The 19,056-nt window shown below is 45.7% G+C and overlaps 1 protein-coding gene across 1 annotated transcript in view; it reads left to right on the forward strand.

Moving 5' to 3' along the window:
- Nucleotides 1-18,176, forward strand: part of LOC115096471 — a 30,190-nt gene extending 12,014 nt beyond the window's left edge. The window contains exon 2 of the mRNA XM_029611159.1: nucleotides 10,219-18,176. Within this exon, the coding sequence (XP_029467019.1) occupies nucleotides 10,478-12,400 (1,923 nt within the window). The 5' untranslated portion in view covers nucleotides 10,219-10,477 and the 3' untranslated portion in view covers nucleotides 12,401-18,176. The remainder of the gene's footprint in view (nucleotides 1-10,218) is intronic.
- Nucleotides 18,177-19,056: the final 880 nt, after the last annotated feature.

Here is a 19,056-nt window from a genome sequence, read left to right on the forward strand (position 1 = left end):
TGTTCGCTGCTCCCCCCCTCTCGGGGGTAGTGGGTTTTTGTGTGTTGTTATGTTTGGCAGTTCTCATTGCATGTTGCATAAATTTGTTCACAGTTTCAATCTTTTGGTTGAGTTCATGCTTGATCCATCATCCTTGGTCTGTCCAGTTTTCTGGCTTGGCTTTGATATTCTCGATACTGAGGATCTAGGAGGGTGCACCAGTTTATATACCAGCACCCTCGAAGTTTTACTCTGACTCCATCTGCTGGACGGGGGACATAACCCCACCGTCTGGACTGATCCTAGTACTACAGGAACGAAAATTAGCAGATAAGAAGTAATTTTCTTATCGATCGTCTTAACGATCGATTTCGGCTGGGAGAGGGAGGGAATTGGATCGTCGCAGTTTGGGTTTTTTAAATATCGTTTAAATCGAAAACCGGCACACTAAAACAACCCTAAAACCCAACCCGACCCTTTAAAATAAATCCCCCACCATCCCGAACCCCCCCAAAATGCCTTAAATTACCTGGGGTCCAGAGGAAGGGTCCCGGTGAGATCTTTCACTCTCGGACCTCCGTGTGTTGTAGAAATGGCGCCGGCGCTACCTTTGACCTGTCATATGACAGGTCAAAGGTAGCGCCGGCGCCATTTTGTTTTTTTGTCCCCCGACGTCAGGAGCGTAGGAGATCGCTCCCGGACCCCCAGGGACTTCTGGCCAGCTTGGGGGGGCCTCCTGACCCCCACAAGACTTGCCAAAAGTCCAGCGGGGGTCCGGAACGATCTCCTACCGCGAATCGTTTTTCCGTATGGAAAAACGATTCGACTGCAGGAGGTCGTTCCGGACCCCCGCTGGACCCCCAGGGACTTTTGGCCAGCTTGGGGGGGCCTCCTGACCCCCACAAGACTTGCCAAAAGTCCAGCATGGGTCCGGAACGACCTGCAGTCGAATCGTGTTGCCGTACGGCCGGCGCAATTTTGCGCAAAATGGCGCCGGCCGTACGGCAGATTGTGATAAATTGCAGGAAGACCTTGTGAGACTGGAAAATTGGGCATCCAAATGGCAGATGAAATTTAATGTGGATAAGTGCAAGGTGATGCATATAGGGAAAAATAACCCATGCTATAATTACACGATGTTGGGTTCCATATTAGGTGCTACAACCCAAGAAAGAGATCTAGGTGTCATAGTGGATAACACATTGAAATCGTCGGTTCAGTGTGCTGCGGCAGTCAAAAAAGCAAACAGAATGTTGGGAATTATTAGAAAAGGAATGATGAATAAAACGGAAAATGTCATAATGCCTCTGTATCGCTCCATGGTGAGACCGCACCTTGAATACTGTGTACAATTCTGGTCGCCACATCTCAAAAAAGATATAATTGCGATGGAGAAGGTACAGAGAAGGGCTACCAAAATGATAAGGGGAATGGAACAACTCCCCTATGAGGAAAGACTAAAGAGGTTAGGACTTTTCAGCTTGGAGAAGAGACGACTGAGGGGGGATATGATAGAGGTGTTTAAAATCATGAGAGGTCTAGAACGGGTAGATGTGAATCGGTTATTTACTCTTTCGGATAGTAGAAAGACTAGGGGACACTCCATGAAGTTAGCATGGGGCACATTTAAAACTAATCGGAGAAAGTTTTTTTTTACTCAACGCACAATTAAGCTCTGGAATTTGTTGCCAGAGAATGTGGTTCATGCAGTTAGTATAGCTGTGTTTAAAAAATGATTGGATAAGTTCTTGGAGGAGAAGTCCATTACCTGCTATTAAGTTCACTTAGAGAATAGCCACTGCCATTAGCAATGGTTACATGGAATAGACTTAGTTTTTGGGTACTTGCCAGGTTCTTATGGCCTGGATTGGCCACTGTTGGAAACAGGATGCTGGGCTTGATGGACCCTTGGTCTGACCCAGTATGGCATTTTCTTATGTTCTTATGTTTTAGTGTGCCGGTTTTCCCACCCTCCCCCTTCCCCTCCCCCTTCCCCCGATTTACGATTTTTTGACGATAAATCGGGGGAATTGTTATTGTATCGCGGCTCTAACGATTTTTGACGATTTAAAATATATCGTACGATATTTTAAATCGTCAAAAAACGATTCACATCCCTAATGATTAAAGAACGGATTTACATGCGACTCCTTGGTGGGGGTCCACTGAATATTTATATGAAAACATCATCCCTTCCTATAAAAAATGTATTGTTGGTTAGGAATTGCTATTGGCAATTATGGCAATAAAATTTGAGATACAGTTAATATTCACTAGGTAGAGAATTTTTATATTGAGGGTCAAAAAGACTTGAGGCAGTTGAAAATGCATTAAGGGTTCACAATCTAAGAATTCTTAATTTTCCTCTAATAAGATCTATTTCTCCTCTGAATTTATTTAAGACTTATATGCAACAAGTCCTAAAAATTCCTGAAACAGCATTACCGCTCAGGGGCGGGTTGGCCTATCGGGGGATCGGGCTTCCCCCGGTGGGCCAGTCGCTCCCATCACGTGATTTTATTTATTTTTTTAAACTTCCCGGCCAAAAACAGAAGAGGGTCTGCTGGCGTTGCGGCCTGAAGAGAAACCTGCGGGCAGGGCCGGTGGAAGCACTAGGCCTGGGCCGCTGCGAGCAGTGATATCCCGAGGGGAGCCAATGCCCCCGGGCGCAGGGAGGCTCATGTGGCGCTGCAACAGGCAGATCAGCAAAAGATCGCGTTTAAACGCGCTGATACTCCTCCTCCTTCCTGCCTGCACAGCCCCGGAAGTAAACGTTGCCGGAGCTGTGTGGGCAGGAAGGAGGAGGAGCATCAGCGCATGCAGAAGAGGAACAGCGCTTACAGGACGCCGCGAGTCGCAACGGCCCGAGAAGAGGAAAAGGCCCGGTAGCAGGGCCGCCGCGGCCCGAGAAGATCAGGGCCACCGCAGAGCCCATCCTGCGGCAACCCGTGAAGAGGAGGCCCAGAGGTGAGAGAGAGAGGCTGAGGGTCTGTAGAGGGTGTGTGCGTGCAGTGTATGAGATGAATTGAGAGACTGTGTGTGGGAGTGAGGACCTGAATGTTTGCAGAGACAGCATGTGAGAGTCTCTTGTGTGTGTGAGAGAGCATGTGACAGGGAGAGCCTGTGTGTGTGTGTGTGTATGAATGATTGTATGAGAGAGAGCATGTGACATTGAGAGCCTGTGCTTGAGCAAGACAGCATGTGGGAGTGAGAGAGAGCCTGGGTGTATGAGAGTCAGACAGCATGTGCCAGTGAGAGACTGTGTGTATGAATGATTTTATATGAGAGAGCATGTGACAGAGCCTGTGTGTGTGAGAGAGAAATGCATGTAAGAATGAGAACCTGACTGTGTGTTTGAGGGAAGAAGATGGAGAGAAAAGAAACAGAAAAAAAGACAATATAAAAGGAAATTGGCAAAAATTGGCTGGTCGCTGCTGACGGAGCAAAAAAATAAGAAAGGGAAGGTGGGAAAAAAAAGCCTGTGACCAACCAATTAGAAAACTAAGATCAGACAGCAAAGATAAAAAAATAAATAAATTACTTTTTAGTGATTGGCACATGTAATCTTTGGGAATGTGCAAGAATAACATTTTCTCTATGCGGATCTCACAATGTACGAGATCAGCATGGAGAAAGTGGAAGCCCATGGAGCCTGCACAGAGGAGGCAGCAGAATGGGCTTCAGTGTCAGTAGCAGCAATCGGCACCTCCCCAATAGCCATGTGGCAGCAGTGACAGTGGTAGCAGAGAAATGAAAGAGGTTCTGAGGTTGCTGGCAAAAGAGAGGGGGGTCTGCCTTTAGTGTGTGCATGTGTATGAATGGGACTCTGCCTGGGAGTGTATGTGTGTGAATGCTTGGGTTCCTGCCTGGGGGTCTGTGTGTGTGAGAATGAATGTGTGCATGCCTGGGGGATGGAGAGGGAGTGGTGTGAAAATTAATGGAAGCCTGCCTGGGGGTCAGTGTGTGTGTGTGAGAATGACTGGGAGCTTGCCTGGGTGTGTGTGTTTGTGTGTATGTGAGGGAGCCAGTGAATGTGAGAGCATGAGTGTGTATGAGAAAATCCAAGGGAGTAAGAGTTTGTGGGGGGGAGGGGGAGAGAGTGTCTTAGAGCCTGAGAGTGTGTCAGTGAGCGTGAGAAGTTATGGTGGATATAAGAGCATGAATGTGTATGTGTGAGAGAGAATGGACATAGAAACATAGAAATGACGGCAGAAGAAGACCGAATGGCCCATCCAGTCTGCCCAGCAAGCCTCACACATTTTTTCTCTCATTCTTATCTGTTACTCTTAGCTCCTTGTTCTATTCCCCTTCCACCCCCACCATTAATGTAGAGAGCAGTGATGGAGCTGCATGCAAGTGAAATATCTAGCTTGATTAGTTAGGGGTAGTAGGGGCAGTAACCGCCGCGATAAGCAAGCTACACCCATGCTTATTTGTTTTACCTAGACTATGTTGTACAGCTCTTGTTGGTTTTTTTTTTCTTCTCCCCTGCTGTAGAAGCAGAGAGCCATGCTGGATATGCATTGAAAGTGAAGTATCAGGCACATTTGGTTGGGGTAGTAACCGCCGTAACAAGCCAGCTACTCCTCGCTTTGTGATTGCGAATCCTTTTTTTTCTTCACCCCTGTCGTTGAAGCTATGCAGGATATGCGTGAAGCATCAGTTTTTTGTTTTTGGTTTTTTTTTTTTTTTGTTTTTGTTTTTTTTTTTCCCCCTGCCGTTGAAGCAGAGAGCTATGCTGGAAATGCGTGATGTATCAGTCTTTCTCCCATGCCGATGCAGCAGAGAACCATGCTGGATATGCATGGAAAGTGAAGTATCAGGCACATTTGGTTTGGGGTAGTAACTGCCGTAACAAGCCAGCTACTCCCCGCGTTTTGAGTGCGAACCCTTTTTCTTCTCCTTTGCCGTTGTAGCAGAGAGCTCTGCTGGATGTGTGAAGTATCAGTTATTCTTCTCCCCTGTCATTGAAGCAGAGAGCTATGCTGTATATGCAGAAAGTGAAGTATCAGGCATATTTGGTTTGGGGTAGTAACCGCCGTAACAAGCCAGCTACTCCCCTCTTTATGAGTGCAAATCCTTTTTTCCATTACCTCTTGCTGTTGAAGCTTAGAGCGATGTAGGAGTCACAGTAAGCATGTGTATGTTTATTTAATAAGGGTATTGTGTCAATAGCCATCATTCTGGCGAGTCACCCACTCTTCATTGGCGGCCTCTTGACTTTATGGATCCGCAGTGTTTATCCCACGCCCCTTTGAAGTCTTTCACAGTTCTGGTCTTCACCACTTCCTCCGGAAGGGCATTCCAGGCATCCACCACCCTCTCCGTGAAGAAATACTTCCTGACATTGGTTCTGAATCTTCCTCCCTGGAGCCTCAAATCGTGACCCCTGGTTCTGCTGATTATTTTCCTACGGAAGAGGTTTGTCGTTGTTTTTGGATCATTAAAACCTTTCAAGTATCTGAAAGTCTGTATCATATCACCTCTGCTCCTCCTCTCCTCCAGGGTGTACATATTTAGATTCTTCAATCTCTCCTCGTACGTCATCCTATGAAGATCCTCCACCTTCCTGGTCGCCCTTCTCTGTACTGCTTCCATCTTGTCTTTGTCTTTTTGTAGATACGGTCTCCAGAACTGAACACAGTACTCCAGGTGAGGCCTCACCAAGGACCTGTACAAGGGAATAATCACTTCCCTTTTCTTACTTGATATTCCTCTCTCTATGCAGCCCAGCATTCTTCTGGCTTTTGCTATCGCCTTGTCGCATTGTTTCGCTGTCTTCACATCATTAGACACTATCACCCCAAGGTCCCTCTCCTGCTCCGTGCACATCAGCCTTTCCCCCCCCATCGAGTACAGTTCATTCGGATTTCCACTCCCCATATGCATGACTTTGCACTTCTTGGCATTGAATCTCAGCTGCCATATCTTCGACCACTCTTCCAGTTTCCTTAGATCCCGTCTCATTCTCTCCACTCCTTCCGGCGTGTCCACTCTGTTGCAGATCTTAGTGTCATCCGCAAAAAGACAAACCTTACCTTCTATCCCGTCTGCAATGTCGCTCACAAAGATATTGAACAGGACTGGTCCCAACACCGATCCTTGCGGCACACCACTTAAAACCGCTCTCTCTTCAGAGAAGGCTCCATTTACCATCACACATTGTTTCTGTCCGTCAACCAATTTGCAATCCAGGTCACCACATCGGCACTCACTCCCAAGCTTCTCGTTTTATTCACCAGTCTCCTGTGCGGAACCGTATCAAAAGCTTTGCTGAAATCCAAGTAGATGACATCTAGTGCTCTTCCTTGATCCAATTCCTTGGTTACCCAGTCAAAAAAGTCAATCAAATTTGTCTGACAGGATCTTCCCCTGGTGAATCCATGCTGCCTCTGGTCCATCAATTCTCCAGACTGTAGATAGTTGACTATTCTCTCTTTCAGCAGTGACTCCATTACTTTTCCCACCACCGAAGTGAGGCTAACCGGTCTGTAGTTGCCTGCCTCTTCCCTGTTCCCAAACAATAAAATCAAGAGTACACATACTCTTAGAGTACCTGCAGCGGGCGCAACGACTCAATCCATGGCAGGCACATTGGGCCCTATTCTTCACCAGGTTCAACTTCGTCCTGTGTGAGAGTATGTGTGAGAGAGAGAGAGGATAACCTAATCCTCGACAATATCAGGGTGACTGGAAATCAAGAGCTCCCACAGAAGGGGACAGCAGGGGCTTTTTAAAATCCTTATTAGTTTTAATTATTGAATATTATTTGATGTCTGCTCTTTTTGAAATATTTTATTGGTGTTATATACAAATTTTTTAAAATTTCCCTGAGTTAAATTACTGGAGGTTCTATTCATCAGCATTTTTGAAATATACATTTTTAGTATGATTTTCCTATTGTGATGTTTTATAATTCTTGATTTTATTGTTTGATGTTTTATGAGGAATGATGGTATTTTCTGTTTTTCCATTGCTACATTACATACAGTCTAACTTGTTGTGATTTCATTCAGTTTGTCCTTGCATTTCTGTGTATATTTTATGGTCCTTTTATTCTGTATTTGGTGACTCTGTTATGTCCCGCGCCCGTGGATGGCTACGGGCGTGGCCCCCTACCTCCACCACGGCTGTGACCCGCTGCTGCAACTCCTGATCTATTCCCCTGGGCCGGTGCCCGTCACTCTGCAGTGGCCGTTTGTCATCGAAGTGGACGCGTCCTCAGAAGGCGTAGGCGCCGTTCTGAGCCAAACCTCCGAAAGTCATAAGCTATGTCCGTGTGCCTTCCTCTCACGCCAGTTCTCCCCGGCAGAACGGAACTACGCCATAGGAGATAAGGAACTCTTGGCGATAAAGGTAGCCTTAGAAGAGTGGCGTCCGTGGCTAGAGGGGGCACAACACCAGTTTACGGTCTACACAGACCATAAAAACTTAGAGTACCTGCAGCGGGCGCAACGACTCAATCCATGGCAGGCACATTGGGCCCTATTCTTCACCAGGTTCAACTTCGTCCTTCGTTACAGACCCGCCGGGAAGAATATCAAGGTGGACGCCCTATCATGTGTCTTTGAGTCTACAGAAGGTACTGAGGAACCACGGTTCATCATTGAGCCAACCCGCATCCTCCTGTCCGCTACCACGACCATCCCTCCCGGGAAAACCCTGGTTCCGCCGCACTTGCGGAAACAGGTCCTGGCCTGGGCTCACGACTCCCACTGTTCTGGGCACCCTGGACAAAGTCGGACCTTACAAACCCTGCGCCGATATTATTGGTGGCCTAAAGTCAATAAGGATGTCCGGGCTTACGTGGAGTCCTGCCAGTCATGTGCCCGCCACAAGAGGATCCCTGGTTTGACCCCAGGCTTACTTCAATCTTTACCAGCACCTGCAGAACCTTGGACTCACGTGGCGACTGGCTTTGTGGTCGACCTGCCACTATCTAATGGCAACACGGTCATATGGGTGGTCGTTGACCGGTTTAGTAAAATGGCACACTTCGTGCCACTCCCAGGGTTGCCGTCTGCTCCCCAGCTGTTCGTTCAGCACATCTTCCGCCTGCATGGCCTACCTAGAAGTATCCTTTCCGATAGAGGGCCTCAATTTACCACCAAGTTTTGCAGGGCCTTCTGCCAAAAGTTTGACGTTACCTTAGACTATATGTTGGCGTATCATCCCCAGTCTAATGGTCTTGCGGAGAGGACAAACCAGACGCTGAAACAATTCCTCCGACTCTGCGTCAACGAGAAACAGGATGATTGGGCCAGCCTCCTGCACTGGGCAGAGTTCGCGCATAATTCACACCTCTCCACGGCTACCGGGTCCTCACCGTTTCAAATAGTGTATGGGAAGCAGCCACGCCCGCCGCTGCCAGTTCCCATCTCAGTTACATCCCTTGTAGCTCAACTCTCAGCAGACGAGTTACACAGCCTGTGGACTTCCACACGACGTGCTCTGGTCCAGGCCAGTCAAGCTGCTAAAAAGTACGCAGATTGGTGAAGGCGGCCTTATCCTCCGTTCAGGCCAGGCCAAAAGGTATGGCTAAGTACTCAGTACATCCGCCTGAAACTGCCATCAGCGCGACTGGCCCCACGTTTTATTGGACCCTTTCCTATCATTCGTCAAGTTGGTGCCGTTTTGTATCAGCTTCGTCTGCTGCCTTCCCTCAAGATACAGAACACGTTCCATGTGTCCCTCCTGAAGCCCTTGGTGTTGTCATGGCCCTCCAGCACGCCTCTGCCTCCCCAACCTATTGCCTCTGAAGATGACCTCACTTATCAAGTCTGCGAGGTCTTGGACATCAGAAAGCATGGGAAGAAATGGAAATACCTGCTAGCATGGGAGGGTTCGGCCCCGAGGAAAACACCTGGGAGCCATTTGCCAACATCCTGGACTGGGGCTTACTTGAACAATTCCACAGAGACCACCCATCTAAGCCCAGGCCTCCGAGAAGGCGCCCTAAAAAGGGGGGTACTGTTGTGTCCCACGCCCGTGGACGGCCATGGGCGTGGCAACCCGCGGCGGCAACTCCTGATCTATTCCCCTGGGCCGGTGCCCGTCACTCCGTGGCCGGTCCGCAGTCTGGCCACTGGGTAAGGAACCATACCTGCTCCTCCCTCGCGGCGTTCTGCTGGCTTTCCTCCACGGAGGAAATCCAAGATGGCCACCGCCATCTTTAGGCGCGAGGCCACGCCCCCTTGCTTGATTTAAAGGGACCTGATCCCTTTAATGATACTCACCTGCTTCCAATGATCCAGGGCAGAGGAAGTATTTAAGGAGGCTTCCTCTGCTCATTCCTCGACTTGGCAACGTCCTACGTTGGTCAGGTCTGCTTGCTTCGGTGAGTTCCAGTGTCTTGATTCCTTGTTCATGTTTCGTCTTGGTGTTCCTAGTCCCTGACTTCAGATTGACTAGCGGTGATTCCTGGTATTGACTTCGGATTGGCAAACGGTGATTCTCTGGTGTGTGACTTCGGACTGGCAAGCGGTGATCCCTCGGTGTGTGACCTCGGACTGGTAAGCGATGACCCTCTGGCACTTGACCTTGGACTTCTTCCTAACCATCATCTCCAAGGGCCCACCTAAGTCCCAGCGGCCCGGGTCCCTACAGGCTCCTCCCGGGGGGACCGCGGGCTTCCAGGGGTGAAGCTCCAGTCAGCCCTTTCACTGAACGTCCATTTCCTTGACCTCTCAAAGGTCCACCTAAGTCCCAGTGGTCCGGGTCCCTACGGGCTCCTCCTGGGGGGACCGCGGACTTCCAGTGGCGAAGACACACTTCCGTTCCTCGACGTCACGACTCTTTGTTCGCCTCAACAGTCGTCTCTGTCTACAGTGCCGAGGGTCAGCTGGTCATATCTTCTGTTCCTGCCTTGCCTCCTGACGGGAGAACCTACGGATCTTCTCCAAAGGTATACCATCCTCCCGTCGGCCCAAGGGTTCACAAGCCTGAGCATAACAGACTCACCAAATTGTATGTGTAATTGGGTACCCATGGGCAGGTATGGAGAAAAATGCCCCGGGCCCCCCAAGTAACCACAACAGAATCGGTGTAAGATAGGAAATTGGTTCTCAGCACTAATCAGCACAGTTAAAATTAATGGTTTAGTGAATAGGAAAAAAATATTATTTAGACGCTCATTGTCCGCCTCCTTATTATCTTATAATTTAGATGTCTAAAATAATTTCATGAAGTTATATGTATGTACTTATTAATATTTGAATGTTATTTTTCTTTTGTTTAAAGACATCGAATTTGCTGTACAAGAGGATATTTCTTGGGATAATTTTCAAAAACTGAAAATAAAGAATTTAAGAGAGCTTCCTCACTAGATCCTAAAATCTCCTGGCCTGGAGACGACGCGGGATCTACAGGTACCCGAAAGAGCAGAGACCCTCACAGATCTAAAAAGGCTCATCGGGAAAAATCAGAAACGGGGCGGGAATCGTACCTGAAAGATACGGTGCACGGCGGAGACCATAAAACCGCTTCGCAAAAAACACCGATGCCAATGCATTCGGCGCCAAAGATGTCACACCAGGCGCCGAAAGTGACACAACCAGCGCACTCTGCGCAGAAGCCGGAGCACTCAACGCGGGAGACGGCACAAACAAAGACATCGACGCATTTGACCTCAGAGGGGTCAACTCCGGCACATTCTCTACAGCCAGCATCAACATCGTCACAGGGCACTGATAAAACGCACAGACGTCTACTTCTGTCACTGGAGGCTGGGACCAGCCTTCCTACGAAGCACAGTACTATCACTGTTGAAAGCCAACACCGACATACAGGCCACAAAAGACATAGGGATGAGTCTGGTGACAGAGCCAGAGCAATTTCTAGCCCTCATATTTCTCATCACTCCAGTTCTTCCTACAGGAAACGGACACAGAGGGCCACTTCATGTTCCGAAGAAGAGTGGGTGCACGTAACCTCTTCCTCTACCTCCTCTCAGGAGTTCTCTGACATGTCATCGGCATCAAGACCTCGTGCCTTGGGCTATCACCTACCAGAACCCTTACCAAAGAGAAAGAAAGTCACGGCGGATAATCGGCCAAAGGAAAACCAATCTGGAACCCCGGACTCTGACATATTATTGCCGGCAGTGCCACCGCCGAGACCGAGTCGCCCGCAGATGCCACTGCAGACCCACCAGGCATTTTCTCAGTTCTCTGAAGCACTGTCCAGTTTTTTGGAAACCCTTCAATCTACATTCACTTTGCCTCATGCATCTCCATCCAGTTCTCCGAAAACACCACATTTCACGAGTGAATCATCACCAGAATCCGCAATGTCACCTCAACCACTCCTGACTGCATCACCGGCTCCCAGGCCTCCTCCTTCACCCCTGGATCTGGATTCCCCTCAGTCCTCACCAAGTTCCTCCACCGGGTATCCGTCAGACCCGCTAGAAGAGCCGCAGGAACCGTATTCACCACCTGAGGATTTGTCCTATCCAAGATTCTTGGACAAAATGGGAGCAATATTGCACTTGGATATTCAGAAATTCCCTGATCCAAGAGCAGAGACATTGGGGTTATTAAAAATTTTCGATGTTCCCGGTGAAACCACCTCCCTACCTACTCATGAAGTACTGAACAGGGTACTAGAGAAATCCTGGGAAACTCCTTTCTCACTTCCACCAGTCTCCAGAAAGACTGATTTAAAGTTCAGGATGCGCAAATCACCTTATTACTCTCTGCCACAGTTACCGCATGCATCAATAGTGGTAGAATCAGCCATGCAACGTGCTAAAAAAGCAAAACTGCATGCCTCTACCCCACCTGGTCGAGATAATCGTTATTTGGATGAGTTTGCGAAAAGAACATACCAAAACACCATGCTTGCCGCTCGTATACAGCATCATCAATTTTACATGGTGCAATACTTGTACGAGTGTATACAGGCAACAAAGGGAATGCTCATCTCCACGGCAGACACGGTTCTACAACCACTCCAAGACATGGAAGAGGGCACCAGGCACCTGCTTCGCACTATCTATGAGGCCTTTGAAACCTCTTCCAGGGCGTCAGCAGCGGCCATTGCAGCTCGACGGATGGCATGGCTCCGAGCGAGCGCAATTAGGGAAGACCTACACGATAAGCTGGCCAATCTTCCATGCACTGGCGATAATTTATTTGGAGACCACTTTCAAGAAACTGTTACTAAATTAAAAGATCAGGCGGTGGCAGTGCAATCCCTAACTGCTCCATCCACTTACTCAGGCTCTCGGCGTTACTTCACGTCCTCTCGCTGTCAACAGTTTTCCCGCCGACCCTATAGGTTTTATCAACCTTATAGACCTCCAACATATCAACGTCCACAACAACAGCAACAACTATGGAACAGGAAAGGCAAACAGAGAAATCAACAGCCGCAAAGCCATCAACCGGCAACCTCCTCAAAATCGACCCAATCTTTTTAGAAATAACGCCGCCGCCACCACTACATCAAGGATTACATCTCACTTTCCGGCGTGGGAAGCAATAACATCCGATCGTTGGGTTCTAGACATTGTACTTCCTCACCTCGCAGTTCAGAAAGCAAGGATGTTACATCCCCAACTCGGAAAAGATATATCATCACTCCAACAACAATGGGTAATTCGAGCCATCCCATCTGATGCCAGGGACAAAGGCTTCTACTCACCATATTTCCTAATTCCCAAGAAATCCGGTGGCCTCTGTCCAATACTGGATCTCTGCGAGTTGAACAAGTATCTCAAAGAGAAATTAAAAATGGTATCCCTCAAATCCAATCTACCACTTCTTCAACCCATAGACCTGAAGGATGCCTATACTCACATTCCTATTCACCCATCGTCGTGGTGCTATTTATGCTTCCGATACAAGAATCAGCACTACCAATACAAAGGTTCTTCTGTTCAGCCTATCGGCAGCCCCCGGAGTTTTCACCAAGTGCATGGTGGTGGTGGCGGCAGCGGCATACCTCCGGCAATGGGGCATGAGAATCTTTCCATACCTGGACAATTGGCTTCTAGTAGCCTCGACTCCCACAGCACGCATCGAGCATCTTCAACAGGTGATCGAAGGTTTGGACAATTTTGGACTTGTGATCAACTACCCGAAGTCGATCTTGAACCCAACACAAGTTCTGCAGTTCATAGGAGCTTGATTAGACACCACACGATGCAGAGCACTCCTACCGGAGGACAGGAAGTGGGAGATGCAGCGGCTTCTGCGCTCCCTCAAAATTATGCACCGACCTTCAGCATGTCAAATCCTAACAGTATTGGGTCACATGGCAGCAGCCATATTTACAGTACCCAACACTAGGTTGCATATGCTTCGTTTGCAGTGGGGTTTGAAATAGCAATGGAAATAACACTCACAGCTGTTAATGACACGTCTATTACTCACTTCAGAAATGACGAAGGATATAGACTGTGGCTCAGCAAATCGACACTATCCAAAAGGGGCATTGTTCAGTCTCCCCCGCACAACGCAGTGCTTACCACCGATGCCTCTCAAGGGCTGGGGGGCATATCTGGATCTCTTGAAAACACAAGGACTGTGGTCTCGCCAAGAGCAGAACCTACAGATAAATTTGTTGGAACTCAGAACAATATGAAACGCCTTGCAAACATTCCTACATCATCTGCAGGGCCACAGGGTCATGATATACATGGACAACCAAGTAGCAATGTTCTTCATAAACAAACAAGGAGGGTCCAGTTCATGGCCCCTATGCAAGGAAGTGCTTCTCATCTTCGATCACGCTCATTGGCATTCGATCCACCTGCAAGCGACATACCTTCCAGGAGTTGTCAATACCCGGGCGGACAGATTAAGCCGAATATTCCACCCCCACGAATGGTCACTCAACCAGCAAGTGGCTCAGGTGATATTCGTCAGGTGGGGAGTTTCAACAACGGACCTCTTCGCCACAGAGACAAACGCGTAAGTTCCTCGTTTCTGTAAGTATGGCCCAGAGACTGTCAGCGCAAGACGCCTTTCTCGTTCCTTGGACGGAGAGCCTAATGTATGCTTTTCCACCCATACCTCTTATCATAAGGTCAATACAAGAATGCATAGCAGTTACTAATAGCTTCAGCTTGGTCCAGACAGCCTTGGTACAGCTACCTGTTACAACTCTCCATCAAAGAACCAATTCGGTTGCCAGATTGACCTGATCTTTTAGCACAGGAAGGGGGAACCCTTCTCCACCCACTACACTTATCCTTCCATTTAACAGCATGGAGATTGAGCGGTTCCTCCTGACGGAACAGGGTATTTCCATCGCAGCACAAGACGTCATATTGGAATCTAGGATACCATCAACTCGAAGGAATTACAGTTTTAAATGGAAGCTTTACTCAACTTGGTGCACGTCCAAAGGAGTTCAACCATTAGACTGTTTACCTGAGTCGCTTCTTGACTACCTCCATACATTATATACGTCTGGCTTAGCAATCTCCTCAATCAGGGTTCACCTTAGCGCTATAGCAGCGTATCAGACCACACAGCAGTCAACCAATCTCCACTCACCCTTTGATATCTAGATTTCTCAGAGGTCTATCCCACCTTCGACTGCCGACCTCCAAGCCATCGGTTACGAGCAACCTGAACATGGTATTGGAGCGACTCATGCTATTTCCATTTGAACCAATGGACTCAGCCCACATAAAATACCTCACGTGGAAAGTAGTCTTCCTCGTAGTAATAACATCAGCTTGGAGAGTTAGCGAACTACAGTCCTTGGTCCACTATGCCCCATATCTACAGTTTTATCATCACAAAGCAGTTCTCCGGACTCATCTTGCCTTTCTCCCGAAAGTGGTTTCACAATTCCACTTAAAACAATCAATAGAACTACCAACATTCTTCCCCAAACCACATCACAATGATAGGGAACACTTATTACACACATTGGACTGAAAACTAGCGTTGGCCTACTATAAGGAAAGGACACAATCCGATTCCCGTTCATCTCAATTGTTTGTATCTTTCAACCCAAACGCACCGGGCCTACTGTTGGCCAAGTGAACGATCTCAAGCTGGATCGCACAATGTATTCAATTCTGCTATGAAAAGCAAAAATTACCTCTAACTTCCCATCCAAATGCTCATCAAGTCAGAGCAGTAGCGCCTCAATAGCGCATCTGAGACAGGTACAACCTGTGGACATTTGCAAGGTGGCTACATGGTCCTCCCTACATCCCACTACTGCCTAGATCAGCAGACAGCTGACGCCGCCAAATTAGGGCGAGCAATTCTGCAATCTCTATCATCATAACCATTTCAACTGCTACCATGACTAGATCACGCATGGACATAACGGCTCAGCTGACTAGCGTGATCGGGAGCTTGGGACTCCCATGACAGCATGGCTAATTCAGCCCTGCTATCATCGGGGAAAAAGCAAGTTCGCTTACCATAAATGGTGTTTCCATAGATAGCAGGATGAATTAGCCATGCTGACCCTCCCTCCTCCCTGGTTAGTTGACCTTCTACACTGGTTCACACTATGCTTAATTACAAATTGAGGAGATTCTGTTTTCCTGTGCGGAAACACATGCGCAGTGGCAGAGAGCAAAGCTCTAACCTCTGCTTAGGAAGCTCCGCCTCCCGGGCCCTGAATGACAGTTCCCATGACAGCATGGCTAATTCATCCTATCTACAGAAACACTGTTTACGGTAAACAAACTTTTGTTTTTTGGGGGGTTTTTATTAATTTGCATAAATATCTACAAACCTGATTTCAACTTTGTCATTATGGGATATTATTATGTGTAGACAGAGGAGGGAAAAATGCATATCCATTTTAGAATAAGTTTTAACAAAACAGTGTGGAAAAAGCGAATGGGTCTGAATAGTTTCCGAATGCAGGGTATCTCTTTGTCTCTGTTTGGAGAGATGAGTGCCACAGTCTTGGGTTCTGAAAACATAAACCTGTAAATAGCCATACACACGGTTGCAAGTGTTATGTACTAGAAGGGTCTATGCAACTTTTCACAGATTTAGATTCACTACCCAGCTCTTCTACAGTTGTCTGTTAATTTCATAATTTCAGGATACCTGTCTGCCTCAAAATGTTCACATCCTGCTGGGAATAATAAGTAAGCTCCTTTTGAAAATCAAAGATGTTATGTTGTTCCTATACAATTATAAAAGTTCCTCTTTTTCTCAGACATCATATTCCCAACTCCATAGTGTGCAAAACCAGGCTTAGGGCCCACATAATTTTGATTATCTCGAATATTAAAAAATAGCCCTTACAGCTTTGAAACCCCATGGCTTGTGGAAGTTTGCTAAGCTTTATGGGTAGGAAATTTAAAGAGAGTTTTTAAACGGTATACCCAGGGCTTCGATTGTGATTTGTAAAAGCTTATCGCCCTGACCTAACAAGTCTGCATCCATCTTTTCTTATACTTTATTTAAATAATCAATATGTTAGCAGTTTGTATTTATCACCCTAGATCCCAGTTTGATGTAACCCTTGTTCTATGTAACGGTTTCCTCAAAAAAATAGTTGTTTCATTGTAAACTGATGTGATATGTATTTTTACATGAATGTCGGTATAAAAAAAGTTCTAAATAAATACATTTTCTTTTAGCAGTTCACTAACTACAAAGTAACCATCATAGCTTTTAGAATCCTGTGCTACAAAATTTTTTGTCACAAAAAAATCTTAAAACCTCAGACTCTTGAAACCTTTGAATTCTCATTTTATTTTGTTGTTTAAATCTTTCGCATATATTCGCAATCATAAAATATATTTTTTTTTTAGGTATTTAGGATTGATCAATAGAGGCTATGAAACACAAGTGTTTGTCACCAATGGTCAAGGTCTCACAGCACAGCTTTCATTGGTTGCCCCTACATTTATGCCTCTTGCTTCACATTTCTCACACAGTATTTTAGATAAATACGCCAAAAAAAAAAAAGTTAACATCCTTTAGAACGACAATACAATCTGCGTTTAGGACAGCGCTGTTGTGCACTATCATTGTCTATACATGTTGTTGTCAAACAAAGGTGGCACTATAATGTACATTTATTCATTTATTTAGCAGTCTTATATTCCATAATTCCATTACAATTTCAATGCAGATTACAAAATTAAAGGACATAATAAAACAATCAAAACTAAAAATATTAGATACATTAAAACTCACAAATTGACAAGTAAGTAATAAAATAGATAATTGAATGATGACTATACATACAGCTTATGGCAAAATTTACAGAAGCTTCGCTCACCATAGAACTTTTTTTTTTACATCTAATATGCCATAGAAATGGTCATTGTATAGTAACATAAAACCAGTTTTAGAAAAAACTCATTTCTCATTTTATTTTAAAACATACCCATGACTTTATATACAGCACAACCCTTATATTTAACTCTAGATGCTGTTCAAATGTTGAGACATCACTGAGCATGACCTTTATATGTTCTGACGACCCCCAACTCTGTGTGCAGTTTAACATGGTTAACCATTCTGCATCTGTGAGTTTTAATGTTGACATGAGTGCCATAAGGCTCCCCGCAAAACACAGGTTGTTACTCATGTTATTTAAGTAACATGAGTAACATGTTACTTATTAAATACATTTTTTTAATGTATGATTTGAGTGGATAGAATAGACATTAAAACCCTAAGTGCACCTCCTCCCCAGTTCTTTATCACAAAAACAATAATATGGAATGTCTCACCATTCTGTGTTTCTCTATAACTCAAATCATCAGCATCCAGATCCTGAAGATTTAACTTTCCTGAATACAGAGAACTATGAAAATCTGTAGAATGTAAAGGCACTTATAAATAATCACTTGGTAAGACTCTGTTGCTTATTTCATTTAGAACATGCTGTATGCCTTGCCACACAGCATCCTACCCATTTCTGAATGAGGTTATTCTCTTCTATATTAATAAAATGAAGTTTCTCTGAATAAAGCACACTGTTAAATTTCTCTGCTTCACAGTTCCACCTTCTCACAAACTGCACAAAATTCATTGGTTCATTTTCTGCAGCTGCATTTTCAAGGGTTCTAATATATAATTATTTACCAACTGTTCTGAAACACAGTCATCATCAGTACAATTATCAAAAGCCATGCTTTCCATAATCTTTCTCTACTGTTCATTGTGCATTGGTTCCCTCTCTGTGAAAATCACAGTCTTTTCTTTTTGGAAATTTGCAGTGTTGTAAAATTTTCTCAGGCTAAAATTAAAATAAAACAAACATGTGTCACATTTATTCCTTCAACAATATTTTAAGAATATTGAATTTTGTAACCTTGTAAAACTATAGCAAAAAATACTTACTATGTTGTTTATCTTTGTTTCTTGTATGGGAGCTGTTCAGTATTTGTCAGTGTGGACAGTTCTTGGTCTGATATGAAAAACACACACAGCAATATCTTTTTCATTTACACGTTTGAAAAATGTTTGGAAGTCTGCTTGTTAACTGAAGCATCTAGAATCTGGATAAATGGGGAATTTACTATTTTGGGGCAGGGAGAAGCCAGAGGAAATCCCTGAAGGAGGCCTGATGGTTTTTTGACTATGGCATCATTTGGGGAAGGAGCTGGAGATTCAGACTTAGAGTTGATCTTCCCCTTTGCTATTATATAATCCATCAAAGTCTATTTACTGGAAAAGAGCAAGAGTCACTTAGTAAGAACCATAAGAGAAGGAAATTTGAAGAAAAGGTCCAAGATGGCATGAGAAACCGTTAAAAGTAACTAGTAAGATCTGTGTAAATCATTAGATTGCCATGGCTAGACCAAAAGTCAGCAAGTGCCAAAAGGAAAAGAAGCTTGAAGACAGCTGAAACAGAGGTAGAACCACCCAAAGGTACAAGGGATGCTTGGAACCTAGGTGCTGAGCAATGTAGCAAGAAAAGTACATCAACCCCCCCAAAATATAGAGCAGGGGCTGAGACAGGAAAAAGAAATGCTTTTTGATGTCAGTATAATTTATTAATATATTATAGTGTGTTCCTCAGTACAATTGTAATACTGAGTGTCTGGCTCTGTGGGGGGCAATGTGAGTGGGGTATATTGAGGTAGGGGAGGAAGTGGGATCTGACAGGGTGCTGATCATTCACTGT

This window comes from Rhinatrema bivittatum, chromosome 1 (genome assembly GCF_901001135.1).
Source record: "Rhinatrema bivittatum chromosome 1, aRhiBiv1.1, whole genome shotgun sequence".
NCBI classification, from domain to species: Eukaryota; Metazoa; Chordata; class Amphibia; order Gymnophiona; family Rhinatrematidae; genus Rhinatrema; species Rhinatrema bivittatum.